We start from the raw sequence: 24,218 nt of genomic DNA, 5'->3' as shown, positions 1-24,218 counted from the left end.
ACACAGTATTCATTCCTTAATTGTTAGGGCAAATAATCTCATTATTTATCTATAACAAATTTTATTTTTATTTTTACATTTTCCTACTGTTATTCCTACTCCCATATCTTTACCTGAGAGCCCCTTAATTCCAAAATTTTAATAATTCAGAGGGAAAGGGTTTATATTTTCCATTTCCAGAGAAGTTCCTTCCTTCTTTAACAGACACCTGTATTTCAAACCAAGACAGAGCCCCAAAAATCCCACAAAGATCTGCGCAACAACATGGCTGGGTCCCTCCTTCCTGAGCCAAACAGGGCAGAGCTGAACAAACAAAAACCATTTTCCTGGTTTAACGAAAAAGCTGTGTTTTGGGTCCCATAAGAGGGACAGTGATGCTGTGCCCCATGGTACTGGGGGAGGGAATGGGGAGATCCTGGGGGTACTGGGAGCACTGGGAGCACTGGAACGGGGAGCTCTTGGCAGCCCCACAAGGGACCCCACACTCATGCCCCCCCCCCCATGGCACGGTGGGCATCCACGGGAGCTGGGGGGCGGACACACAGTGGGAGGTGCCCTCAGGCAGGGATCTCCAGTGCCCCTAGTGCCCCCAGTGTCACAGCATGTTCTTGTAGATGTCACTGGAGTCCTGCTGTTGCCCATGGGGTCCTGGCAGCTCTGCATTGGTCACCTGGGGGGTTGTGGCACAGGGGGGCACTTCAAGAGACACTGGGTGGGGGAACCTGGATGGGAGGTGACACCCCTAGGGTGACATGTCCCTGTCCCCCCACCTGTACTCACCCCCTGCCTTCTTGTTTCACACGACCTGGCTGTACAGCACCTCCCCTGCCTCTGGAGGGGCCGAGGGCCCTGGGGGGCCCCTGCAAGGATAAGGGGGTGTCTGTGGGGGTGTGGGGGGTTGTAATGAACATAAAATGGGGGTTCAGGCCTGGACCCCACACTCACATTTCCTGCTGTTTCCTGAGGGATGCAAAGGAAAGGGGGGAGGGGTGACTGTGGAGTCCTCAGGGCCCCTGAACACCCTTGAGATCTCTGCCCCCAGGAGCCTGGTGCATCCCTGAAGCTCCTAATGAGCCTTGAATCACCCACTGAATCCACTGAGCCCCAAACTCCTCCAAACCCCTGACAGAAGCCCCAATGTCCCTGCATGACCCTGCAGGACCTCCCCAAATCCTCCAGGACCTCCAGGTGAGATCTCTGGGGATTCAGCTTCACCGAAGTCAGGAGCTGTTGGTGCCGCCATCTGGACCTTGAACTCTTTGGGGGCTTCACCCCAATCCCTGGGACCCCCATTCCCCCTCCATTGTCACCCACCTGGGTGGTGCCACCAGTGCCAGCCTCCAAGGACATCCAGGAGCAGAACCAGGAACAGGAGGGACCCACCGACCCCTGCAGACACTGCTGGGGACAGAGAGGGACACATTGGGGTCACCCAGAACCCCGGGGGTCCTGAACTCCCCATGTGACCCTGTGTCACCCTACCTGTGCCCTGGTCCTGTGTTGTCACCTCCAGGGCCAGCTCTGAACTGAGTGCCTGGTGCCCGTCCTGTTGGTTGGTGACCATGCACTGGTAGGTGCCCGAATGTCCCACATCGACAGCCCTGAGCTCCAGGAGGGGACCCTGGGCCACCTCCTGCCCATTGTGCAGCCAGGTGAAGGTGACAGGGGCTGAGCCCACCTGCACTGAGCAGCGCAGGGTCACGGTGTCTCCTGAGCGCACCAGGTGTGACAGGGGACTGAGGGTGATGGTGGCATTGGCCACGGGCACACTGGGGACACAGACAGGGCTGGCGCCTGGTGAGGTGGATGTGGGTGCCATGGGTGGGGTCACCCCCAGTCTGAGGGTCCTGCTCACAAAGGACAGTGACATTCAGGGGGAGACTCTCAGCCGTGCTGTCCCCGCACTGGCAGTGGCCGCTGCCATTGTCCCCAGTGTGGTGCAGCTCCAGGTGGGACCAGGGCCAAGCGGTGCCCCTGAGCCCACCCGGGTACCAGGAAATGGACAGGTGACCTGTCCCTGTGGCCACCGTGCAGCTCAGCACAAGGCTGTGCTGACAGAGACACCCACGAGGGAAGAACCCCTGCGGGAGGGGGTGACACCAGGGGACATTGAGGGACTTGGGGGGAGGTCAGGGAGGTGCAGGGAGATCCCGGTGAGGGAGAGGAGAGGAGGTGCAGAGCTGCGGGGGGGGGGGGGGGCTTGGATAGGTACCCCAAGGAAGGATGGGGGGTTTAATGAGGGGACACATGGAGCGGGAGATGGGAGGACCCCAGTGAGGGTATGGAGACCCAGAGAGGGTATGGTGGGACTTGGCAACTGCGGGGAAACAGCAGAGAGAGGTGGGGTTGACACAGAGATGGGTGAAGGGACACAGAGATGGGTGAAGGGACCCAGTGAGGGACGGGGGGAATGGGGCAGTAATGGAGGTACCCAGGCAGGGCACCCGAGGATGCTGTGAGGGCTCCCCGTGCCCATCCCCACACTCACTGCACACTGTGACACGGAGCCGGGTGCTGCTCTTCTGCACGGTCCCCCCCTTGGAGTGCACCTGGCAGCTGTAATTCCCTGAGTGGGAGACCCCCATGGCAGGCACCAGCAGCTGCGGGGACCCCTGTGGGCCCCCCAGCACCTGCCCGTCCCAGTAGAACAGGTGCAGGAGGGGGGCTCGGGGCCGCAGGGGGCTGGGGTTGCTGAGGCAGCTGAGAGTCAGGGGGGACCCATTGGTGGGCTCAGAGTGAACTTCCAGCACCAGCGCCATAAAAAGCTCTGGAAAGGAGAGGGGAGGGAGATTTGTGAGCCCGAGTCACTAGGGAGGGGCTGTGGGGGGGGTTAGAGTGACAGCTGTGGAGTGCTCACCATGCACTGTCACTGTCACTGATTCCCACTTCTCCCATCCTCGTGATACCGTGGATTTCACCCAGCCCCTGCAGCTGTAGCGGCCGCTGTGTTGCAGCTGCAGAGGGGACAGGGACAGCTCAGTCCCATTGCGGAGCTCCTGCAGTTTCTTCTCCTCGTGGTAGAAGGACACTGAGCTGACCGGGTTGTCCCGCCAGCGCCGGCAGTGCAGTGTCATCGTGTCCCCTTCCAGCAGCGCTTGTGCCGGCACCTGCAGCACCAATGGGGCTGCGGGACACGGGGGTCCTGTTACACTGTGGGGACCTGGCGGGTCCCAATGCCATCGCAACCCCCATATTGGCTCATACACAGCACACCAGCGATCCCCAAATCCACAAACAGGGTCTGCCAGCACTGGGAAGCTCTGGGAAGCCCCCAGAGTAGGGGACAGGCTCTGGTCAAACAGGAGGTGACCAATGGAGCAGAGCCAACCCAGAGCCCCGGGGTCAATGCTGGTGCCAGGATAGGGACACCCAAACCCCCTCACCATCTAAGACTCTCACAGGAGGGCTGAGCCCAGTGCCGGGTCTCTCACACGTGTAGTTGCCTTTCTCAGGGACAGTGAGGCGGTTGTGTCTCTCCTGCCTCCAGCGCTGCCCATCCTTGTACCAGGTGGTGACACCAGTGTTCCCCGAGCCCTGACAGGTCAGTGTCACCCGGTCCCAGAGCACCGCCGGCCTCCAGGGGGGCTCCACCAGGAGCTGGGTGGTCTGGGCACCTGCAGGTGACAGGGGACACCAGCCTGCCAGGGCCAGTGTGGGGCTGGGGACAGCAGGGTTGGGCCATGGCAGCCCCTGAGGACTCACCAGTGAGGCCAAGGGTCTGGGCTGGAAGGGACGAGGGACAGGGCTCAGTGAGTGTGGCACCATGGGGACAGTTGTGCACAGGGGAATGGGTCATAGGGGCTGCCCCTGAACTGTCCCCCTGAGGGAATTGGTGTGGCACAGATGTCTCGATGGGGACACTGTGCTAGCACAGGTCTCCCCTGCCAGCCCCATGGCCTCTGTCTCCATGGCTCATCCACATTGTGCTTGTCTTCTTCTCCCTGTCCCTGCATCCCTGCATCCCTGTGTCCCTGTCCCTACAGCTGCCCCAGCCCCAGGATGCCTCTCCCCACATTCCTATCCCTCCAGCCCTGTTCACCCTTTCCTGTCCCCACGGCCACCCCATGACCCCGGTCACTTCATGCTCTGGCTCTGCTGGCATTGGGAACCTCAGGGAACCCTGCAGCTCCCCTGTGCCCCCTCCCCACCACTCTCTGCCTCACCAGTGCCCATCCCCGGGGTACTACCAGTGCGGCCCGTGCCCGGGGCACTCACCCCACAGGAGCAGCGCCACCTTCCCGGCCATCCTGGTGTCCCCAGCCATGTGCACTGGCTGTCACTCGCTGCTGTGGCCACCGCTCCCCTGGCTGGCGGCTCTTTGGATGAAGGGGAAGGAAGCGAAGTCACATCTCGTCCCTATGTGTAGGTGGCACCTAGGTGGGGCAGGGTGGCCACAAGCTGGGGACAGGCTGTGGGCAGGGTGGGGACATGCTGGGGGAAAGGCTGTCTCTGGGTCAGTGGGACATGGGCTTCCCAGGAGCAGGGGGGCTCAGGGGGTTTGGGGAGCCAGGGATGGGTGTCCAGGGGAATGGGGAGTCCAGGGAATAGGGGTCCAGGGAATGGTTCCATGGGGAATTGGGGTCATGAGGAGGGGGAGTCACGGGGGTTGTGGTGCCATGGGAATGGGGGTCCCCAGGGCGGGGGGGACTCAGGGATGGGAGTCCCAGGGGAGGGTGGGCTTCAGGGATTTGGTGTCATGGTTTTCGTTTGCTAATTTGAGATATTTCAGTTACTCTAATAATTGATGTGGTGGGTTTAGTGTTGGGTAATTATTAGTGCATTTATCAGAAAGTATTTATTTCTTTTTTGTTTTGAGATGAGACTAGGAGAAAGGTAAAGTACATTTCAAACTTTAAAAGGGTATATAAGAAAAATTTTTAATTGTAATAAATCCCTCATCAAGGGATTTTTGTGCCAGGGATGGGTGCAGGGGGAATGGGGGGACCTGGGAGAATGAAAGTCCCAGGGGAATGGGGATTTCAGGGCATGGAATGAATGGGAGAGTGTTCCTTGGGAATGGGGTCCTGGGCCATGGAGTTCCTGGGCAATGGCAGCCCTGGGATGGGGGTCTCAGGAAAGGGGAGACAGAAGGAATGGGGGTCCCATGGTCAGCTTCCCAGGGGAATGAGTTTGCCAGGGATGGACAGTGACGCGATGTGCATGTGGGTCACAGCTCCTTCCCTGGGTGCCTCAGATTTTGGGAAGACTCAGGGGCTAGCGCTGCCTGCTGGGTTGCCCGTGATTTGGGGGGGCAACCAGAGGGGATTCAGAGGTGCTCTGGGTCTGTGCCACCACAACCTCCAGGGGCATTTCCCATTCTTCATTCCCATTTCCTTCCTTTTATCCCTCAATTTCACAACCTCCCAGTTCATGCCTTGGTGATCCTGGGGAGCTCCTGAGCAGGGAACGTGTTGGGGGAAGCCCAGGGTGGGGGAAGCAGGGGTGAGGGGTCTGCAGGGAGGGCTAGGGAGGCTGTGGGGGATGGAGGAGTGCAGCTTTCCCTCTGCCTACACTTTCACTTTCTCTCTCCTGCAGCAGATGGAAGAGGCCGTTTGTGCTGAGTGTCACATGGGAGGAGGGTTCTGCCCTGGGGGGAGGCACATCCAGGGGGCTCCTGTCCTGGGGGGATCCTGTCCCAGGGGGGACACATGCTGGACAAGGGGCTCCTGTCCTGGGGAATGGCAGCTCCTCGTGTTCCCAGACTTCTCCATTCTTGCTCATCCCCTGCAGGATCTGAGCCAGCAAGAGCTGCTGGGGAATGGAGCCCTGGGCAGGAAGGAGCTCCCAAACTCCTGCTCCATGAAGCCAGTGGCCATCCAAGGGTGGGGCCCAGCCATGGCCCAGCCCCACTGCACAGGGATGGCCATTGCCCAGCCCTGCTCTGCCCAGCCCCAGGTGGCAGCCAGCACCTGAGGGTCCCCCCTGCCCCATTGGCTTTGATTCTGACAGCCTTAGAGCTGCTGCAGAGGTGAGAATTGTGAGGGGGACAAAGGCCTACCTGTGGTTTGCTCAGCCCTGCAAGAAGCACAAACCCCAAAGAGAGCCCAAGCAGGGGCTCTGTGAGGGCCTATGATGGTTTTCAGAGCAGGGCTGGCTGGAAACCCCACTGCAGAGACATTGAGGGGGAGCCAGTCCAGAAATGTGGCAATTGATCACTTTGTCCCTCTCACCAAGTCAATGCATATTATATTACTGGAATTTTACAAATAATAAAATGTAATTTTTATATGTAATGTTAAATTAACTTTGTTACAAAGATATAGTTTTTATGTCTGTTGTTAATTAAGCTTTGTGAAATTGCTGATATAAGGATGCTTGTGAAAAAATGCCAGCAGTTGCTGCTCCCTTGGGCCACCTCATCCAGCCGCTCCCGCCTCAGCCACAGAATCCCAAAATCCCTGGGAGAGGCAGCGGAGCTGTGTGTTTGTACACAGGGATGCTTTAGGAGCATGGCTAAATTACAGGAATCCCGTCCCTAATTACCACTACTCTGTAAGGGTCTGCAGCTCCCAGAGCAGAACAGGGGCATTGACCAACACAGATACAAGTTTGCCACATTTTGTCTCAAGGCACTGCTCCCAGCCTGGGCTGTCCCTGTGCTCCAGCTGCAGCTGCAGAGCCCTCGGGGCTGTGGCTCTGCTCTACTTCTCCTCCTCCTCCTCCTCTTGGGGATATTGTATGGGGATCAGCAGTGGCCAAGGAAGAGCAGGAACTCCAAATGTGCTCTGGTGGCCCCGGACAAGCTCTGGAAGAGTCAGCACGGAGCCCCAGCCTTCCTCAGGTGCTCAGTGCTGACAATCCCAAGGCAATTCAACATTTCCAGAGCTGCTGTACCAGGGCTGGAAAAGGAAAAAGGAGTGAAAGGCTCAGGGTTTGCAGAAATTGTGGCACAAAGCCACCAGAGGTGCTACTGTGGACTCGAGACCTTCCTGGTGTCAGGCGCTGCCTTCCTTCCATTCGGGATCATGGAGAGCAGTCACGGGTGTTGCACAGGGCGTGTGCCTGGCCCCGGGACACTGTTACACTGCCAGTGGGCACTGGGATCCAACCTGCTGCCTTGGCGGCTTCTGCCCGCTGCTGGTGGTGGTGCCAGGACCGATTGGTGCCCATGAGTTTGCAAAAGGAGCGATTTCCCCTCCTCCCTCCCGTCCGAGGCCGCCATGGCCCCTGAGGAGATGGAGCTGGACCGGGGCGCCCCCTGCTGGCCGGGAGTGCTCCCTGCAGTGCCCCCTGCTGGCCGCAGTTATAGCTGCCGCAAAAACCAACAGCGCTGAGCAGGAGGGAAAGTTCTGGGTTTGTGTTTTTTGTTCTGTTCTGGTTTACAAATTTCCCAGTAAAGAGTTGTTATTCCTTTTCCTGCAGTTTTGCCTGAAAGCCAAATCTTTTTTCAAATTTAAAAAATTTTAGACATGGGTCTCCTTTCCATTCCAGGAGCACTCCCAATTTTCTTGCCAGATATTTCTCATTTAAATGAGTTGCCAATTCCTGGGTTTCAGAGTGGATGGGAAAGCCACCCCAAGAGCAGATTTGTCAGGGATTGGGCCGCTTCATACTCTGCCCTTTAAGCCAGTTGGGCCACCAAGTGCCCTCTCCCCAGCTGGCACTTCTGGTCACCAGGACACTCAGGAGCTGGCTTTGGCAGAGCCTCACACTGTCCCCAGTTTGCCATGGCTGAAAGACAGATGGACAGATGGGACCTTCTGAGCAGAAGCAAGGCCTGATGCACCCCTGCCACACACAGCTGTTCCAAAATGTCTCCAGACATCAAACTTTTCCTGTCTCTGACATCGCGCCCTGCGCCATGACCTGATCCGGACTGCCCTGGCAAAGTGGGAGACTCTGGAACCCCTAAAGGGCCTTTGTGAGATCCTCGTGTGGGGAACACATCAGAGGAAGTGTTTGGGGCAGGGGACAAGAGAATCCAGAGCCTCCTAATGGCAGCTTTGGCCATCAGAGCAAAGAAAGTCCAGGGCCCAGACAGGTTCCTCTGGTGGAGGAAACGTGCTTGGGGAATTGTTCAGGGTTTGTTCCTTTTGGAGTGACTTTGCCTGGAAATCGTTTTTTGTGTGACCATTTGGACGCCGAACCTTGTTGCTGTTGCTGTTGGTTTTATTCTCTCTCCTTGCTGTTGCAGGAGATGGTCCTTCTCTCAGCCCTTTGGCATCTTTGTCTCTCTATGGGGAAGGAGAGGGGCAGTTTTTAGTGGCAGCACACACACGAGTGGGTGCCCATGGGACCCCCAGTGCCCCCCAGTTTCCCCCAGTGTCACAGCACGTTTCTGTAGATGTCACCGGGTTTCCGTGGTCGCCCCTGGGGTCCCCGCAGCTCCGCGTAGGTCACCTGGGGATCCTGGAGGGTGGTGGCACAGGGGGACCCTGCAAAAGACATGGGCTGTGGGATCTGGGTGGGGTGACACTCGTGGGTGATGTGTCCCTCTGTGTTTGTCCCCCTGTTCCCACCCCCTGCCCCCTTGGTGACCACGACGTGGGTGTACAGCACCTCCCCCTCCTCTGGGGGGGCCAGGGGATCCGGGGGGGCCCTGAGGGAATAAAGGGGATGTGGGGGAGGGAATGGGAGGTTTTGGGGGTTGGGGTAAAAGGGGAGAGTGTGGTTTGAGCCCCCTACTCACCTTTTCTGGTTCTTCCTGGCAGCCGCAGAGGAAAGAGTGGAGGGGTGACTGTGGGGTCCCAGGCCCTGAACCCTCTCAGGATTCCTGAACCCCCACGGGACCCTCAATTCCTCTCAGGACCCCTAAGTATCCCTGAAGCCCCCCAGAATCCATGAACCTCCCCAGTGCCCCTTACCAACTCAGCCTCAAGAACTCAAAGCCCAGCAGGACAGAAACCCTCCCCAAACAGGACCTTGTTCTGGGGCTGTGGGTGCTGCAGCTATTGCTCCCCAACTCTAGGAACCTCTACAGCTCCCTGGGACCCCTGTGCCCTCATTGTCACCCACCCACACGGTGCCACCGGTGCCAGGCCACAATGACACCCACGAGCAGGAGCAGGAACAAAAGGGCTCCACTGACCCCTGCTGCCACTCCAAGAAGCAGCTTTAATCCCCTGAGTGGGAGACCCCCACGGCGGGCACCAGCAGCTGCGGGACCCCTGTGGGCCCCCCACCACCTGCCCGTCCCGGTAGAATACATGCAGGAGGGGGGCTCGGGGCCGCAGTGTGCTGGGGGTGCTGAGACAGGTGAGAGTCAGGGGGGACCCCACAGTGGGCTTGGAGGGGACCATCCAGCACCAGTACCAAGGAAAGCTCAGGGCAGGAGAGGGGAGGGAGACTTGTGGTCCCGAGTCTCTGGGGAGGGGCTGTGGAGGTATCAGGGTGGCAGCTGTGGGCTGCTCATTCTGAACTGTCACTGGCACTGGCACCGGCGCTGACTCCTTCCACCCCCAGTAGTCCACCCAGCCCTTGCAGCTGTAGTGGCCGCTGTGGTGCAGCTGCAGAGGGGACAGGGACAGCTCAGTCTCATTGTGGAGCCCCCTAGTTCTTTCTCCTCATGGTAGAAGGACGCTGAGGTGACCGTGCTGTTCCGCCAGCCCTGGCAGCACAGTGTCACCATGTCCCCCTCCAGCAGCGCCCACACCGGCACCTGCAGCACCAACCAGTCTGGGGGACAGAAGGCTCCTGTCTCACCCGATGGCACCAGGACCCCCACACTGGCTCACATCCAGTGCACCAGGGTCCCTGATTTCAACACAGTTACCCCCAGACTGGGATACTCTGGCATGTCCCCAGAGCAGGGGGTGACCCATGGAACAGAGCCCACCCAGAACCCTAAAGGTCTGGTGAGTGCCAGGCTGAGGACACTCAAATCCCCCTCACTCTCAGAGACGATGACAGGCAGGCTGTGCCCGGTTCCGGGTCTGCAACACCAGTAGGTGCCTTTCGTCTTGGGCTTGAAGTGATCGCTTCCTTGTTGCGACAAGCATTGCCCATCCTTGTACCAGGTGGTCACACCGGCAGTCCCGAGCCCTGACACCTTGTACCAGGTGGTGGCACTGGCGGTCCCCGAGCCCTGACAGGTCAGTGTCACCCGGTCCCAGAGCACCGCCGGCCTCCAGGGGGGCTCCAACAGGAGCTGGGTGGTCTGGGCACCTGTGGGTGACAAGGGACACCAGCCTGCCAGGGCCAGCGTGGGGCTGGGGACAGCGGGGTGGGGCCATGGCATCCCCCGAGGACTCACCAGCGAGGCCGAGGATCTGGGCTGGAAGGGAGAAGGGACAGGGCTGGGTGGGGGTGGCACTGCAGGGACAGCAGAATGGGGGCTTGGGGTGTGGGGGCTCTCCCCAAACTGCTGTCCCTTGTGGAGAGATTTATTAATAGTTGGTTAGCTGAGAAAGGCCATACTGACATAATGCCGCTGGTTAAGCTGAAGGAAGAAAGTCAGCAGTCAGCAAGCTGAAAGGAAAAGTCAGCAGTGACCTTGCTGCAACATGAGGAGAGGGAGTAGAGATTATTCCTGAATATATCCTGAGAATATGTGAAAAGTATCAAAAGTAGAACCATAGGAATGCAGAAGTAGGCGTAGGTGCTCATATGTAACTGACCAATCCTGAGCTCAACTTTTGCAATATGTATGAAGCTCATTATTAACTGTATTTAACCCGCCGTACTGATCAATAAAATTGGGCCTGTGATGATCAAATTGATGTCTGAGTCTCCTTCTGTCGACAGTCCCTGTGGAGACAGCAGTTCTTGTGGGAAAGTGTGTCTGGGTGGTCCCCCAAAACATTTTAAGACTCCAGGGGATATGTCTGGGTCACAGCCACCCGTGCACCAGATATACAGATGCCTTGGGAACAGAGACACCGAGGCCACCTTGGGCTGAGGAAGAACATGGGGACACTGTGGACACCCGAAGCACAAGGAGGACACCAGGGACACAGCCCATGCTAGGACAGGTCACCCCCACCAGCTCATGATCCCATCCCCATGGCCACATCCTCAGCATTCTTGTCCCCTTCTGTCCCTGCATCCCAGTTCCCCAGTCCCTATGCCCAGAGCTACCCGGGTCCAAAGGTGCCAGTCCCCACATTCCTGTCCCCACATCCCCATCCCCAAATTCCTGACCCCTCTGCCTGTCCCCAAAGCCACCCTACATCCCCAGTTCCACCCAGGTCCACTGTGGATAACATGGACTGGCTCTGCTGGCATTGGGGACCTCAGGTGATTCAGCAGCACCCCTGTGCCCCCTCCCCTCCCCATCCCTGGCGTGTCAGGCCCCTGCCTGGGGCACTCACCCCACAGGAGCAGCGCCACCTTCCTGGCCATCCCGGTGTCCCCAGCCATGTGCACTGGCTGTCACTCGCTGCTGTGGCCACCGCTCCCCTGGCTGGCGGCTCTTTGGATGAAGGGGAAGGAAGCGAGGTCACATCTCATCCCCACAGGTAGGTGGCCCTTGGTGGGGGCAGGGTGGCCACAAGCTGGGCACAGGATGAGGACAATGCTGCATAGTCTGGGGACATGGCAAGTGATGCTCTTCCCAGGACTGGGGGGGCCCAGGGGGTGTGGGGAACCAAGGAGGGGGGCCAGGAGAATGGGGGTCCAGGGGATTTGAGGTCTCCATGCCTGGGGGGATTCAGGGATGGGCATGCTGTAAGAACATGGTCCCCAGGGATTTGGGGTAATGGCATGTGGGTGTCAGGGTTGGGGTTGCAGCGGGAAAAAGGGGACCCACAGGATTAGGGGTTCTGGGGGAAGAAGCAGCCCATGGGATGGGATCAAGGCAATGGTTGTGCTGGGCAATGGCAGTACTGGGATGGGGGTCCCCAGGGAGGAGAGACCAAGGCAATGGGGGTGCCAGGGCAATGGGGGCATTTCAGGGATGGACAGTGTCTGGGTGGGCGCAGGGGTCACAACTCTTTCATGGGGTGCCTCAGATTTTGGGATTACACAGAGCCTAGAACAGCCCCCACCCTGGGGCACCCCAGGGCTGTCCTGGGAGTCTCTGTGCCCCTGCCCCACACACCCCTGGGTCAGCTCCCCCGATTTCCTGGCTCAGCCATCCCAGGCAACAATAGATGCCCAAATGGTTCAGTCAAAATTACACATCCATAGAATAAAAGCAAAACTCTTTCCCACACCAATTATTTTCCTAATAAAATACAAACTGGCAAAGTACAAAATGCTCTGGTTTGTAGAATCCATTGCTTTCCCAACAAGTCCCTCACAATAAAAACACAAGCAAATCACAAAGAAATGAGATTTTTCAGTTCCCTTTATCAGCCCCTTGGTGCATCCCACAGCAGCATCTGCTTGTGCATAACACAGAGTGGGGAATCTCCCTGAGTTTCCAACAGCTCCATGGGATTGTTCCCTGCCTGCTGGGCAGCAACCCAGCCCTGAAGGAAGCCTTTTCTTGTGCCATTTTTAGGAGCTCTCCCCATTTTGCTCATTCCCACCCTGAAACTTGATTGACTTCCCATGGAGGAAGGGGAGAAGCTCTGTCCATCCTTGGGACAGTGCACAGGAATCTGTGGAAATGCCCATGGTGGAATGCCCAGGCTTTGATTCCCTGGTAAATCCACTCCAGCCTGCCCTGAATTCCCCTGCCTGGGCACTCCCTGCTCCTGCTGTGACACCCCTGTTCCCCAGTCCCTTGTGTGCAGCCCCTGCTCAATATTTCCACACTTTTCCCTCTCTTCTGCTGTGAACATCCAGATCACAAACATTCTCTCTGCAGGTTTTGTTCAAGAAGGAGGGTCCAGGTCACGTTGTTGAGCACATTGTTGTGGGATTTCCAGTTGTTCTGGGGCTCTCTCAGTCCTTTGGGGACAGGGACAAAAAGATCAATTGCTGCATTTCTGGACTGGTTACCTCGCAGGTGCCCCTGCCGTGGGGGTTTCCAGCCAGCCCTGCTCTGAAAACCATCAAAGGCCCTCACAGAGCCACTGCTTGGGCTCCCATTTTGGTATGTGCTTCTTGCAGAGCAGAGCAAACCACAGGCAGGCCTTTTCCCCCACAGAATTCTCACCTCTGCAGCAGCTCTAAAGCTGCCAGAATCAAAGCCAAGGGGGCAGGGGGACCCTCAGGTACAGGCTGCCCCCTGGGGCTGGCCAGAGCAGGGCTGGGCAATGGCCATCCCTGTGCAGTGGGTCTGGGCCATGGCTGGGCCCCACCCTTGCATTGACAGGGGTCCCCAGGATGTGCCACCCCTGGGACAGGACCCCCCATGCCAAGATGTGTCACTCCCTGGACTGGTTTCCCCCAGCTGAACTCTGGAACAGGGACCTCACAGGGCAGGATCCTCCTGGATGTGCCCCCCCAGGAACAGAGACTGAACACCTGTGGAGAGATTTATTAATAATTGGTTAGCTGAGAAAGGCCACGCTGAAATAATGCCGCTGGTTAAGCTGAAGGAGTAAAGTCAGAAGTCAGCAAGCTAAAAGGAAAGGTCAGCAGTGACCTTGCTGCAACATGAGGAAAGGGAGTAGAGATTAGTCCTGAATATATCCTGAGAATATGTGAAAAGTATCAAAAGTAGAACCATAGGAATGCAGAAGTAGGCGTAGGTGCTGATATGTAACTGACCAATCCTGAGCTCAACTTTTGCAATATGTATGAAGCTCATTATTAACTGTATTTAACCCGCCGTACTGATCAATAAAATTGGGCCTGTGATGATCAAACGGATGTCTGGGTCTCCTTCCGTCGACAAATGGTGGAGAATGCGGGCATAACCAAATCTCTGCCCTTTTTCTCGGATTAAAAGAAAAAGGGATTACGCCACAGTCGAGGAAGTTGGGTTTGGGTCCCGGCAGCAGGGACGGTGCCGGAATTTGAAGCACCCTTAAGGTTCACAACGGTGACCTAAGCCAATACGTGTCCGCAGGAGCCTGGAGAGCTGCAACAGTGCGCACTGATTAATAGGTATGAATAGGCAAGCGGCATATGATTTATTCGCCCCATATTTAGAGTGGCAAGGGATAAAAGGGATAGATTTAAAAAAGGAGTTACCAGGGTTATTAGCTTATGGCCATGCTAAGGGTATCTTTTCTAATCCTCATACAGTTCATGAGCTAGCAGAGCGGAAGAAGTTTGAGGAAATATTGTGGGATACAGTGTTAGACGATGATAAGTCAGCAAAGAAATTCGGGAATTTATGGCGGGTGGTGTATAACACGTTACTTCAGCAGGTCTCTGAGAGAAAGGCAGCAGAAAGGGCAACAGAAGCTCATAAGAGGAATATAGGGTATGGTCGTGAGGATGATCCCCTGGCACCTTCTGTAACTAAGATACTTATGCCTGAGGGTCCCCAGGAAAGTAGTGTGGAAGATTTTCCTATAGGCGCAGTGGAACCGTCTGCACCTTTCCTTTCAGAGGGGGAGGGCGAGTCGGATGGTGGGGGTAAGAGCAAACCAGCTTTGGCTCCGCCACAAGCTTCAGGCGGGTCGGACGGTGGGGGTGGGAGCAAGCCAGCTTCGCCTCCGCCACCAGCCTGGCCTCCGCCGCTTCACCCGAGTGAGCCGGCTCCGGTTTCACTGTCGGCTCCAGCGGGGGGGCTGATTGCCCCCCGCAGGCCGGCTCCGTTTGAGCCGGCTCCGGTTTCACTGTCAGCTCCAGCGGGAGGGCTGCTTCCCCTGATTCCCCCGCGCGAGCCAGCCTCTGCTTCACTGCCTTCCCCGTGCGAAAACTCGGTGTCTGCACCGAAGCGCCAGCAGCATAGCACCCTTAAAGAGCCAGATCCCATCCCAGGGGCACACCGTGATCCATGGGGGGAGATGGCTAAACAGAGGAGGGAAGCTTGGGCTGCTTTGGCGAAAGAAGTAATGCAAATGGGGGATGGTGAGGCAGTGGAAATAGCTTCTAGTCTTGCATGCCCAGTTACATACACACCACACTATGATGGACAGGGGAACCTTACACATAATATAGCAGAATATACTCCCTTAGATTGGAAGCTGTTAACTCAGCTATGTTCTACGGTTAGTCAGTTTGGAGTAAAAAGTGAACCTGTTAAGCAAATGCTAGATTATCTTTTTAATACTCAGGTTTTATGTCCTAATGATTTAAGAGGAATAGCTCGATTGATATTTACTCAGCATCAGCAGTTACTATTTAACGCCCATTGGCAAGCTTTGGTGAACGAATCGGTTGCTGTACAACGAGCCCAGGGAGACCCATTACAGGGGGTGACAGTAGAGGAGCTGATAGGCTTAGGGGCATATTTGCGTACAGAGGCACAGATGATATCGGGACCAGATAAACTCAGAGAGGCTATGAGGTTAGTGCGTGCTGCAATAGATATGGTTAAAGAGCCAGGAGGGTTACCGGCTTATATGGGTATTAAGCAAGGAAGGGAAGAATAATTTGGGAATTTTATTGATAGAGCAGCTACTGCCATAGATCGGGCTGGTGTCGCAGACTACATGAAGGGGGCGCTATTGAAGCAGTGTGCCCTCCAAAATAGCAATCCAGCAACCCAGAGAGTGTTAGCTACTTTTGGGGGCAAATTGGACTATTGAGGAAGCATTAGAACGAATGGCATTAATGCCAACAGCTTCACAGGCATTTATAGTAGAAGCCTTAAAGGAATTAGGATTAGGGTTACAAAAACAAGCAGAATCTGCTCAAAATCAGGTGTTAGCTGCTCTTGCTCCTCTCCGAAGTGGCTCCATGCAAGGAGGTTCGAAGCCATTCCTTAAGTGTTACCGATGCGGCAATGAGGGACACACACGCCGAACCTGCCGAGCGACTGGTGTATGGTGTCAACACTGCCGATCCAGCTCCCACAACACTACGGCTTGTAGGCGCCGGTCGGGAAACCATCCGCGGAGCGCGCATCTCGGGGGCCACGCACAGACACAAGTTGCCACCGTGACATCGGGAACACCAGCAGCTGCTGTGACATCGCTGCCACCTCCTGTCTGCAACCCGCAACAACAGGGAGCCTCGGCTTGGACTTAGCAGCAGCAGTAGACGTCACACTAAGGACAAACCGGCCTGAGAGGATACCCACTGGAGTAAAGGGCCCTCTTATATTAAATGGACAAACATGTGGAGCATTATTGCTGGGACGTTCCTCTACAACTATGTTGGGATTATTTGTTTTGCCTGGTTTTATCGATGCAGACTTTACAGGGGAAATACAAATCATGGCTTACACCCTTTATCCTCCAATTAAAATTACAGAAGGACAATGCATTGCACAATTGGTACCACTGTCACAAATGACATTAGGAATACAATCATTTACTGGACAAACACGGGATGAAAAAGGTTTTGGCTCTACTGGTGTTACACTTTTAACTGTGGATTTACAAAATAGACCAAAGCAAAAGGTTGAAATTACTTATGGGCATCAAAGCATAACCCTTTATGGATTATTGGATACAGGAGCAGATACTAGCATCATTTCTCCAGAAGCATGGCCACAACATTGGCCACTATTTCCTTCATCAAACATGCTGACAGGAGTGGGAGGATTTACACTGGCAAGCAGATCGCCGTCTTTGTCTGTGTGTATTGAGAATCAACAAATATCTGCTGTGTTTTCAATTGTTCAACTGCCTCCTACAGTTTCTTGTTTAATTGGAAGGGACATTTTAACACAATTGGGAGTGATGTTAACTAATCAGCACCCTTTGGGGTAATTGCCATTGCTTGGACTTTCCCCATTCCACTCACCTGGAAAACAGATACACCGGTGGTGGTTAAGCAATGGCCATTAAAAGGGGAGAGTCTTATGCATGCCCATGAATTGGTACAGGAACAATATACAAAAGGGCACCTACGACTATCTACAAGCACTTGGAATACACCTATTTTTGTAATCAAAAAGAAATCAGGGAAATATCGTTTGATACATGATTTGAGGGCTGTGAATGACCAAATGGAACCAATGGGAGCCTTACAGCCTGGTCTTCCAAATCCAGCTATGATTCCAGAACACTGGCCACTTTTAATTATTGACCTAAAGGATTGTTTTTTCACTATTGGCCTACATCCTGATGACATGAAGAGATTTGCTTTCACTTTACCAGCAGTAAATCATGGAGAACCGGATAAAAGATTTGAATGGACATCTCTTCCGCAGGGCATGCGCAACTCTCCCACTTTATGTCAGCTTTATGTTGATGCTGCATTACAGCCACTACGTCGCAAATGGCCAGCAACTATAATATATCATTACATGGACGATATTTTGTTTGCACAGCAACAGCCATTCTCCTCTTTACAGATTGAAACCATTAAAAATACTCTTGCTGCATATTCATTTGTTATTGCTGCAGAGAAAATTCAGGCTACAAAGGCCTGGAAATATTTGGGATGGACTCTGATGGATCAAATAGTAATACCACAAAAATTGGAATTACAATTGGACATTAAAACTCTACATGATGCACAGAAGTTGCTGGGAGACTTACAGTGGCTGAAGCCTATTGTGGGAATACCAAATCATTTACCAGAAGCCCTACGGCCTTTGTTAAGAGGCGTGGACCCTACTACTCCTGTACACCTGACAAAGGAGCATCATCTTGCTTTGCAGCAAATTAGTAACTGTGTACAGCAAGGGTATGTGTCTCGTCGACAACTCGACCACCCCATTGACCTTACTATCTGGAATAGCCCTTGCCACTTGCTTGGTGCTCTCTCTCAGTTGCAGAAGAAAACGGGGGAGATACGGGTGTTGGAATGGTTATCACCACCACTACAGCATAAGAAAACAATATCTTCAAAAATTGAACAATTGGCTACATTAATCAAAAAGGGGCGTCTCAGAATTCTTGAAGTGGATGGTAGAGAACCTGCTACTATTAGATTGCCTATGGAAAAGGAAACCTTGGACTGGTACTTGATTAATTCAAAGAATTTACAAGAAGCATTATTGATGTCACCTGCTAAAGTAGAGACTAGTAAATTAGTGCCTAGAGTTTTGCAATGGATGACAGAATGGAACTGGATCACTCGACCTTTGAGAGAAGAACGCCCCATAGAAGGAGCTATTACAGCTTTTACGGATGCAGGAAAGAAATCAAGGCGTGCTGCTGTTACCTGGCAAGAAAAAGGACAATGGAAGCATCAACTCCTCACAGCAGACCCTGCAGATAGCTTACAAACTTTGGAATTGTTAGCAGTAGTATGGGCGGTGTCCAACTTACAGGAACCTTTAAATGTGGTCACAGACTCTATGTATGTTGCAGGAGTAGCCAAACGAATAGAGGAAGCAGCAATTAAGGAAGTGAATAATAAACGATTGTATGAGTTACTGATACAGTTAAGGAAGGCTTTACGAGAGAGAAATGCAGCATATTCTGTGATTCATATTAGGAGTCATAAGTGGTCTGAAGGTTTAGGAGAAGGGAATGAACGTGCAGATAAATTGGTTACCCTACCCATTGATAATTCTTGTCCTATTGACAAGCACACATTGGCCAGAGAAGCACATAGTAGATATCATCAAAATGCAAGAGGTTTAGCAAAACACTTTGAGCTGAGTTTGTCAGAAGCCAAGGCCATTTCCAGAGCATGTCCAACATGTAGTTATCATAATGGTGGGATAGGTCTAGGCATCGGGGTAAATCCTCGAGGTTTAGAAATAAATGAGAAATGGCAAATGGATGTTACACACATAGCCAGATTTGGTAAAGTCAAGCATGTGCACGTCACCATAGATACATATAGTCATTACATATGGGCTACGGCTCAAGCAGGAGAGAAAGCTACACATGTTATCAGACACCTGTTAAGTTGTTTCGCTGTTATGGGAGTTCCAAAGAGTATTAAAACCGATAATGGTCCAGCTTATGTAAGTGCTAGGGTCCGGAAATTTTTGAATCACTGGTCTGTTGAGCACGTGACAGGTATTCCACACTCTCCTACTGGACAGGCAATAGTAGAAAGAGCAAACGGTACCCTTAAGCAGTATATTGAAAAACATCAAGATTTGGCAGATCCACAAGCATGTTTGGCTAAGGTTTTGTATGTGATTAACCATTTATGCATTTTTGGGGAAGATGATACCACCCCTGCAATGAAACATCATCCGAGGTCAGGTCAGGAAAATACTAAGGAAACAGAGGTCTGGGTTAAGTATAAGAACCCGAGTACAGGACTATGGGAAAAACCTGCAAAAGTATTATATTGGGGTCGGGGGTATCTTTGTGTTTCCTCACCTACAGGGCCTTTGTGGGTGCCTGCTAAGTGGACTAAACCTGTTTTTGATGCAGCCTCTGGTGGATCGCCTCACGGAGGAGGACACGGAGCGACTGGGGAAGAAACTGCTTCTAGTCCTACAACCACTACTGTTACAATTGAAGGGGTACTCGGAAGCGTTGGACAGAGCACTGACACGTCACTATCGGACAGCCCAGGAGCTGATTGGTTTTATTGACTCATTATCAACTTTTCATTTAACGAATCCAGCAAAACTACATTGCCTTGACTGTCACAATCCACATTGTGCTGCCTGGATAGCCCTACGTTGTGGGAGTTGTGAAAGAACTTTTTGGATAGAACAATCATTATTGTGGGATTTGTGGTGTCATACTTGTGAACACGAGCACACGTGGGGTAAAAGTTGGCAAGATGAATTAAGGAGACAAACAGGGCAAAATGCATATATAGCTTTAAATCTTTATGAGTCTCCTGAACAGAAAATTCTTGCTTATTATCGATGGGAAGTACAATGTATTGTAAATAGAATTAAGGTTCAAAGTAAATCACGTATAGTTTCTATAAGCTGTAGGAAATTAGTGCCTTTAACACAGCATTCAATTGTAGGACCCTTCAAAGGGGATCCTGATAGAGCATTAGATTGCTGCATTGACAAATTGCAAAAATTGAGTTTGCAAGTGGCAGGACCAGTGAAATCAGGAGCAGCAAGATTAAAGACAGATAAGAAAAAGAAGGCAAAAAGGGGGATGGTCTCATTTGAATAAGGGTATCAGTGATTGCTAATTAATTTTCTATGATTAGAACACTTTTACAGTTGTGGGACCCTCGGGAAGATATAGTTGTTGAGGAGGATAACGAACAAGAAGTACGATTACGAAATAAGATATGTCTTGTGTTAAAGAGAGACCTTGAGCTGTTAGCCTCATACAGTAAAAAGGCAGAAGAGGCTTTGTGATCACCACCATTGAATTGGTTGCTTTGGGTTGAAGAACCAGACTTTTATACTGGTCCTTACTTATATTCACTTCCTTGTTATGTTTGCAAAAGGGATAATGATAAATGCTATACATGGGTAGCTTTGCATTGTGCAGATTGTAATCAGGTTTATTGGTATTCACAGAGGTCAGTAGATTATTTATGGTGTAACCCTTGTTCTGGAAAGTGGATTCGAAATTATTTCTGGGTTAGAGCTCTTGAACAAAGTACTGGCCTGCCAGGACGGACAGGATTACAGCTTTTTGAGAGTGCAGAACAAGTGGTTATAGCATATCTTAGGTGGAAGTTGCAGGAAAACCTTAGAATATTTGAAATTACTAAAGCCTCACGCATCATAGCAGCTCGCTGTAAAGCTGATTTGCCTTCAAACTTACCTCATGCTATACCTGTGAGCAAGGATGCTGATTTAGAATTAGATCAGTATATTCAAAAATTAACTCAGCCTTACAATAGAAAATCTAACAAACCAGGGAAAAGACAGCGAAGAAAGGAAAAACAACGCAAGCAGAAGGAAGAAAGGGAGAAGCAAAGCAAGCAGAAAGAAAAATGAGGTTTGTTCTTGTTATACTGCTCAATGCTGTAGCAAGTGAAGCAGTAGGAATAACACACTTTAGTCAACCAAGGGAAAATTGATGGGTGACACTTGCTAATCAAACTAACCAATCATCACTTTGTCTTAGTCTTGGAGGAGTCACTAACCCATTTCGAACATGCCTGGTGGGACTTCCAGTATGGTCTCCTGGAGAATTTTGCAGTTGGATAAACAACCAAACCTTATGTATGTCTAACACGTCAAACATCACATTGCCAGTACAACAAGGGTATACTGCAGGTCAGAGTGATGGCTATCGTCAATGCTTACTAATCCAATCACTTAACACCTCTTTGCATTCTCCTCCTGAGGAATTGGATCTTTTTGGAAGTACAAATGCCAGCGTATCTAACACTACAGCTGGTGGATGGTTTAGCTTCAGACTTTTGGGTGCTCAGAATTTAAACCAACCTAAAGAAACATGGGCCACCCTAGATTCATCCCTGAATGTGAGTGAATTCTCTCCACAGCATTACAGTCAATGTAACAGCACAAATATCACAGCACCAATGAAATTACCCACAGGAATATTTTTGATTTGTGGAGACAGGGCGTGGAATGGTATACCAGCTAAACCACAGGGTGGACCCTGTTATTTGGGAAAATTGTCACTGTTTCACCCTAATGTGTCCTTGCTAATGCAGTTGAGTCAAAATTCTAACAGGCAAAAACGTAGCATACATGACTTAGACTGCAGCAAGATAGGAGATCCACGGTTTTGGGGCACATTCAAACAGGTGGTGGTTTCAACTATCTTGCCAGGAGGATCTGCCAATAAAGCCATGAATTTAGCAAAACAATTAGGATGCTGGGCAAGGGATGAGCTGAACAAGACATCACAAATTCTAGACATGTTAACTGCAGATGTGCAAAGTGTTAACCATGCTGTTTTGCAGAATAGAGCTGCTGTAGATTTTTTGCTCTTAGCACAAGGGCATGGATGTGAAGAGTTTGAGGGAATATGTTGCATGAATCTGTCTGATCATTCGGTGTCCATTCACACTAAGATAAAAGAATTGCAACAGGGACTTCACAAACTTAAGGAAGAAGATGGTTTAAGAATTGACGAATGGCTTAAAGGCCTAGGACTTGGACCGTGGCTGAGGAACCTTGTGATCTATGCTATAGGCCTGCTGACTCTCAGCACAAATGGCCTCTTCCCTCTCATCCAGGATGAAGAAAGTCAAAGTGTTGAGGGAGCACAGCCCAACACCTCCGTTCCTCAAATCCTCCTCACCCTTCCCTGCAACCCCTGTTGCCCTTTATCCGCCCTCCCCTGCGTCTCCCAAACCCCTTCCCTGCTCAGGTGCACCGCAGGATTGCTGAGCCAGGAACTGGGGGTGAGGGAATGTGGCAAAAACTGAGGAGAATAAGGAAAAAATAGAAAAAAGAGAGGAAAAATTCCAGGGCAGGGGAGGACGGAGAGGCAGAGGTACCCAGGACCACCGTGCTATGCCTGGCCAGGAAACTAACAAACCAGGGGTGATTTTGTGGGGCCTTGCATCATCCCAAAATCTGAGACACCCAGGGAAGAAGCTCTGACCCCTGTGCGCCCCCATGCACTCCCCATCCCTGACACACCCATTCCTCTGGGACCCCAACCTTGGGACCCAATTTCCTTCAGTCCCCCATTCCCTGGGACCCCCATCCCTAGACTGCAGTTCCCCAGGATCTCCAACCCCAAGGAACCCCATCCAGTAATTCCACTTCCTGGGACACCCCTTCCCTTGGGGACCTTGATTTCCTCAGGGCCCCCATTCTCACAGGGCCCCCCTTTCCACTAGCACCCCCATGCCATGGCCCCCATCTCATAACCAGAAGTCCCTGGAGGCCATGTTGTTTTTGGACCCTCATGCCCAAGTCTGAGTCCAGCCAACCCTTGGGACCCCCAATTTACCTGGGACCCCATCCCTGGGCACCCCATTCCCCTGGACACCCATCCCTGGCTCCCTATACCACCTCAGCCTCCAAATTCTGGCAACATAATGTCCCCACCATGTCCCACCATCACCCCCATGTCCCACAAGGTCCCCACCCTTCCCCCATCCTGTTCCCACCCTGCCCCCACCAAGGGCCACCTACACATGGGGACAGACATGACCTCACTTCCTTCCCCTTCATCCGAAGAGGCGCCAGCCAAGGGAGCGGTGGCCACAGAAGCGAGTGACAGCCAGTGCACATGGCTGGGGACACCGGGATGGCCGGGAAGGTGGCGCTGCTCCTGTGGGGTGAGTGCCCCGGGCACGGGCCTGACACCCTGGGGATGGGCCCTGGTGAGGCAGAGACTGGTGGGGAGGGGGCACAGGAGGGCTGTGAGGTCCCCTGAGGTCCCCAATGGCAGACGAGGCAGAGCAGGGCATGGAGCTCAGTGTGGCCAGAGATTTAGGGTGGCTTTAGGGAAAGAAACAGGGGAACTGGGATGTGGGGACAGGAACAGTGGGGTTGGAGATGTGGGGAAAAGTATGTGGCAGAAGGAGCCTTTAGGCTTGGGGACTGTGGGGACAGGGACAGGGGAACAGGGATGCAGGGACAGGGACAAGGGTCACGTAGCATGGGGATGGGCCGGGAGGACAGGTTCCATTGGAATGGGATCATGGGCAAAGGGCCATGGGTTTATGGCCATGGGGACAGGTGCTTTGGAACCGATGGAAGTGGCCAGTGCAAACATGGGATGCCCACAGTGTCCCCATGACCCTCACCCAGCCCTGTCCCTTCTCCCTTCCAGCCCAGACCCTCAGCCTTGCTGGTGAGTCCTCAGGGGATGCCATGACCCTACCCCACTGTCCCCAGCCCCACACTGGCCCTGGCAGGCTGGTGTCCCCTGTCACCCACAGGTGCCCAGACCACCCAGCTCCCTGTGGAGCCCCCCTGGAGGCCGGCGGTGCTGTGGGACCGGGTGACACTGACCTGCCAGGGCTTGGGGACTGCTGGTGACACCACATGGTACAAGGAGAGGCAGCGCTGGGAGAAGGAGGGAGGCAACAACTTCACTGTCACTGAGAGAGGCACCTACATGTGTGAAAGACCTGGCACTGGGCTCAGCCTCCCCATGAACGTCTCAGACGGTGAGGGTGGTTTGTGTCCCCAGCCTGACACCCACGGGAACCCCGGGGACCCTTGTGGGCTCCACTCCATGGGTCACTCTGTGGTGTGACCAGAGCCCATGCCCTACACACAGGGACATCCCAGAGCATCCCAGTGAGGTGGGACCCTTGTGTTTAAATTGGGGAAACCTGGTGTGCTGGCTGTGACCTAATATGAGGCTCCCGGTGACATCAGGACCCTCTAGACCCCTGTGATGTGACGGCACCCCGCTTTTCCACAGACCAGCTGGTGCTGAAGGTGCCAGCGCGCGCACTGCTGGAGGGGAAAACGCTGACACTGCGCTGCCGGTACAGGCAGGAGAAGTCGGTCACTTTGGTGCTTTTCTACCATGAGGAGACGGACCTGGGGGGGGCTCTACAATGGGACCGAGCTGTCCCTGTCCCATCTGCAGCTGAACCAC

The 24,218-nt window shown here is 53.3% G+C and overlaps 1 protein-coding gene and 1 pseudogene across 1 annotated transcript; both read right to left on the bottom strand.

Annotated features, from left to right (window-relative positions):
* Positions 1-595: 595 nt before the first annotated feature.
* LOC132086020 (Fc receptor-like protein 3) lies at positions 596-4,301 on the bottom strand (the record flags this gene model as incomplete). The annotated part of the gene is made up of 10 exons (XM_059491482.1): positions 596-670; positions 781-860; positions 1,315-1,401; positions 1,483-1,769; positions 1,852-2,017; positions 2,489-2,767; positions 2,858-3,124; positions 3,384-3,614; positions 3,703-3,723; positions 4,235-4,301. Coding segments are annotated over 10 exons (1,560 nt in total), but the record flags the coding sequence as incomplete, so codon positions are not given.
* A 3,964-nt stretch (positions 4,302-8,265) lies between these two features.
* Positions 8,266-24,218, bottom strand: part of LOC132086090 (Fc receptor-like protein 2) — a 29,060-nt pseudogene continuing 13,107 nt past the window's right edge.

The sequence above is a fragment of the Ammospiza nelsoni genome, chromosome 35 (assembly GCF_027579445.1).
Source record: "Ammospiza nelsoni isolate bAmmNel1 chromosome 35, bAmmNel1.pri, whole genome shotgun sequence".
NCBI classification, from domain to species: domain Eukaryota; kingdom Metazoa; phylum Chordata; class Aves; order Passeriformes; family Passerellidae; genus Ammospiza; species Ammospiza nelsoni.
Note: the sequence above shows the minus strand (reverse complement) of the source record. Positions and strands in the feature narration are given on the sequence as shown.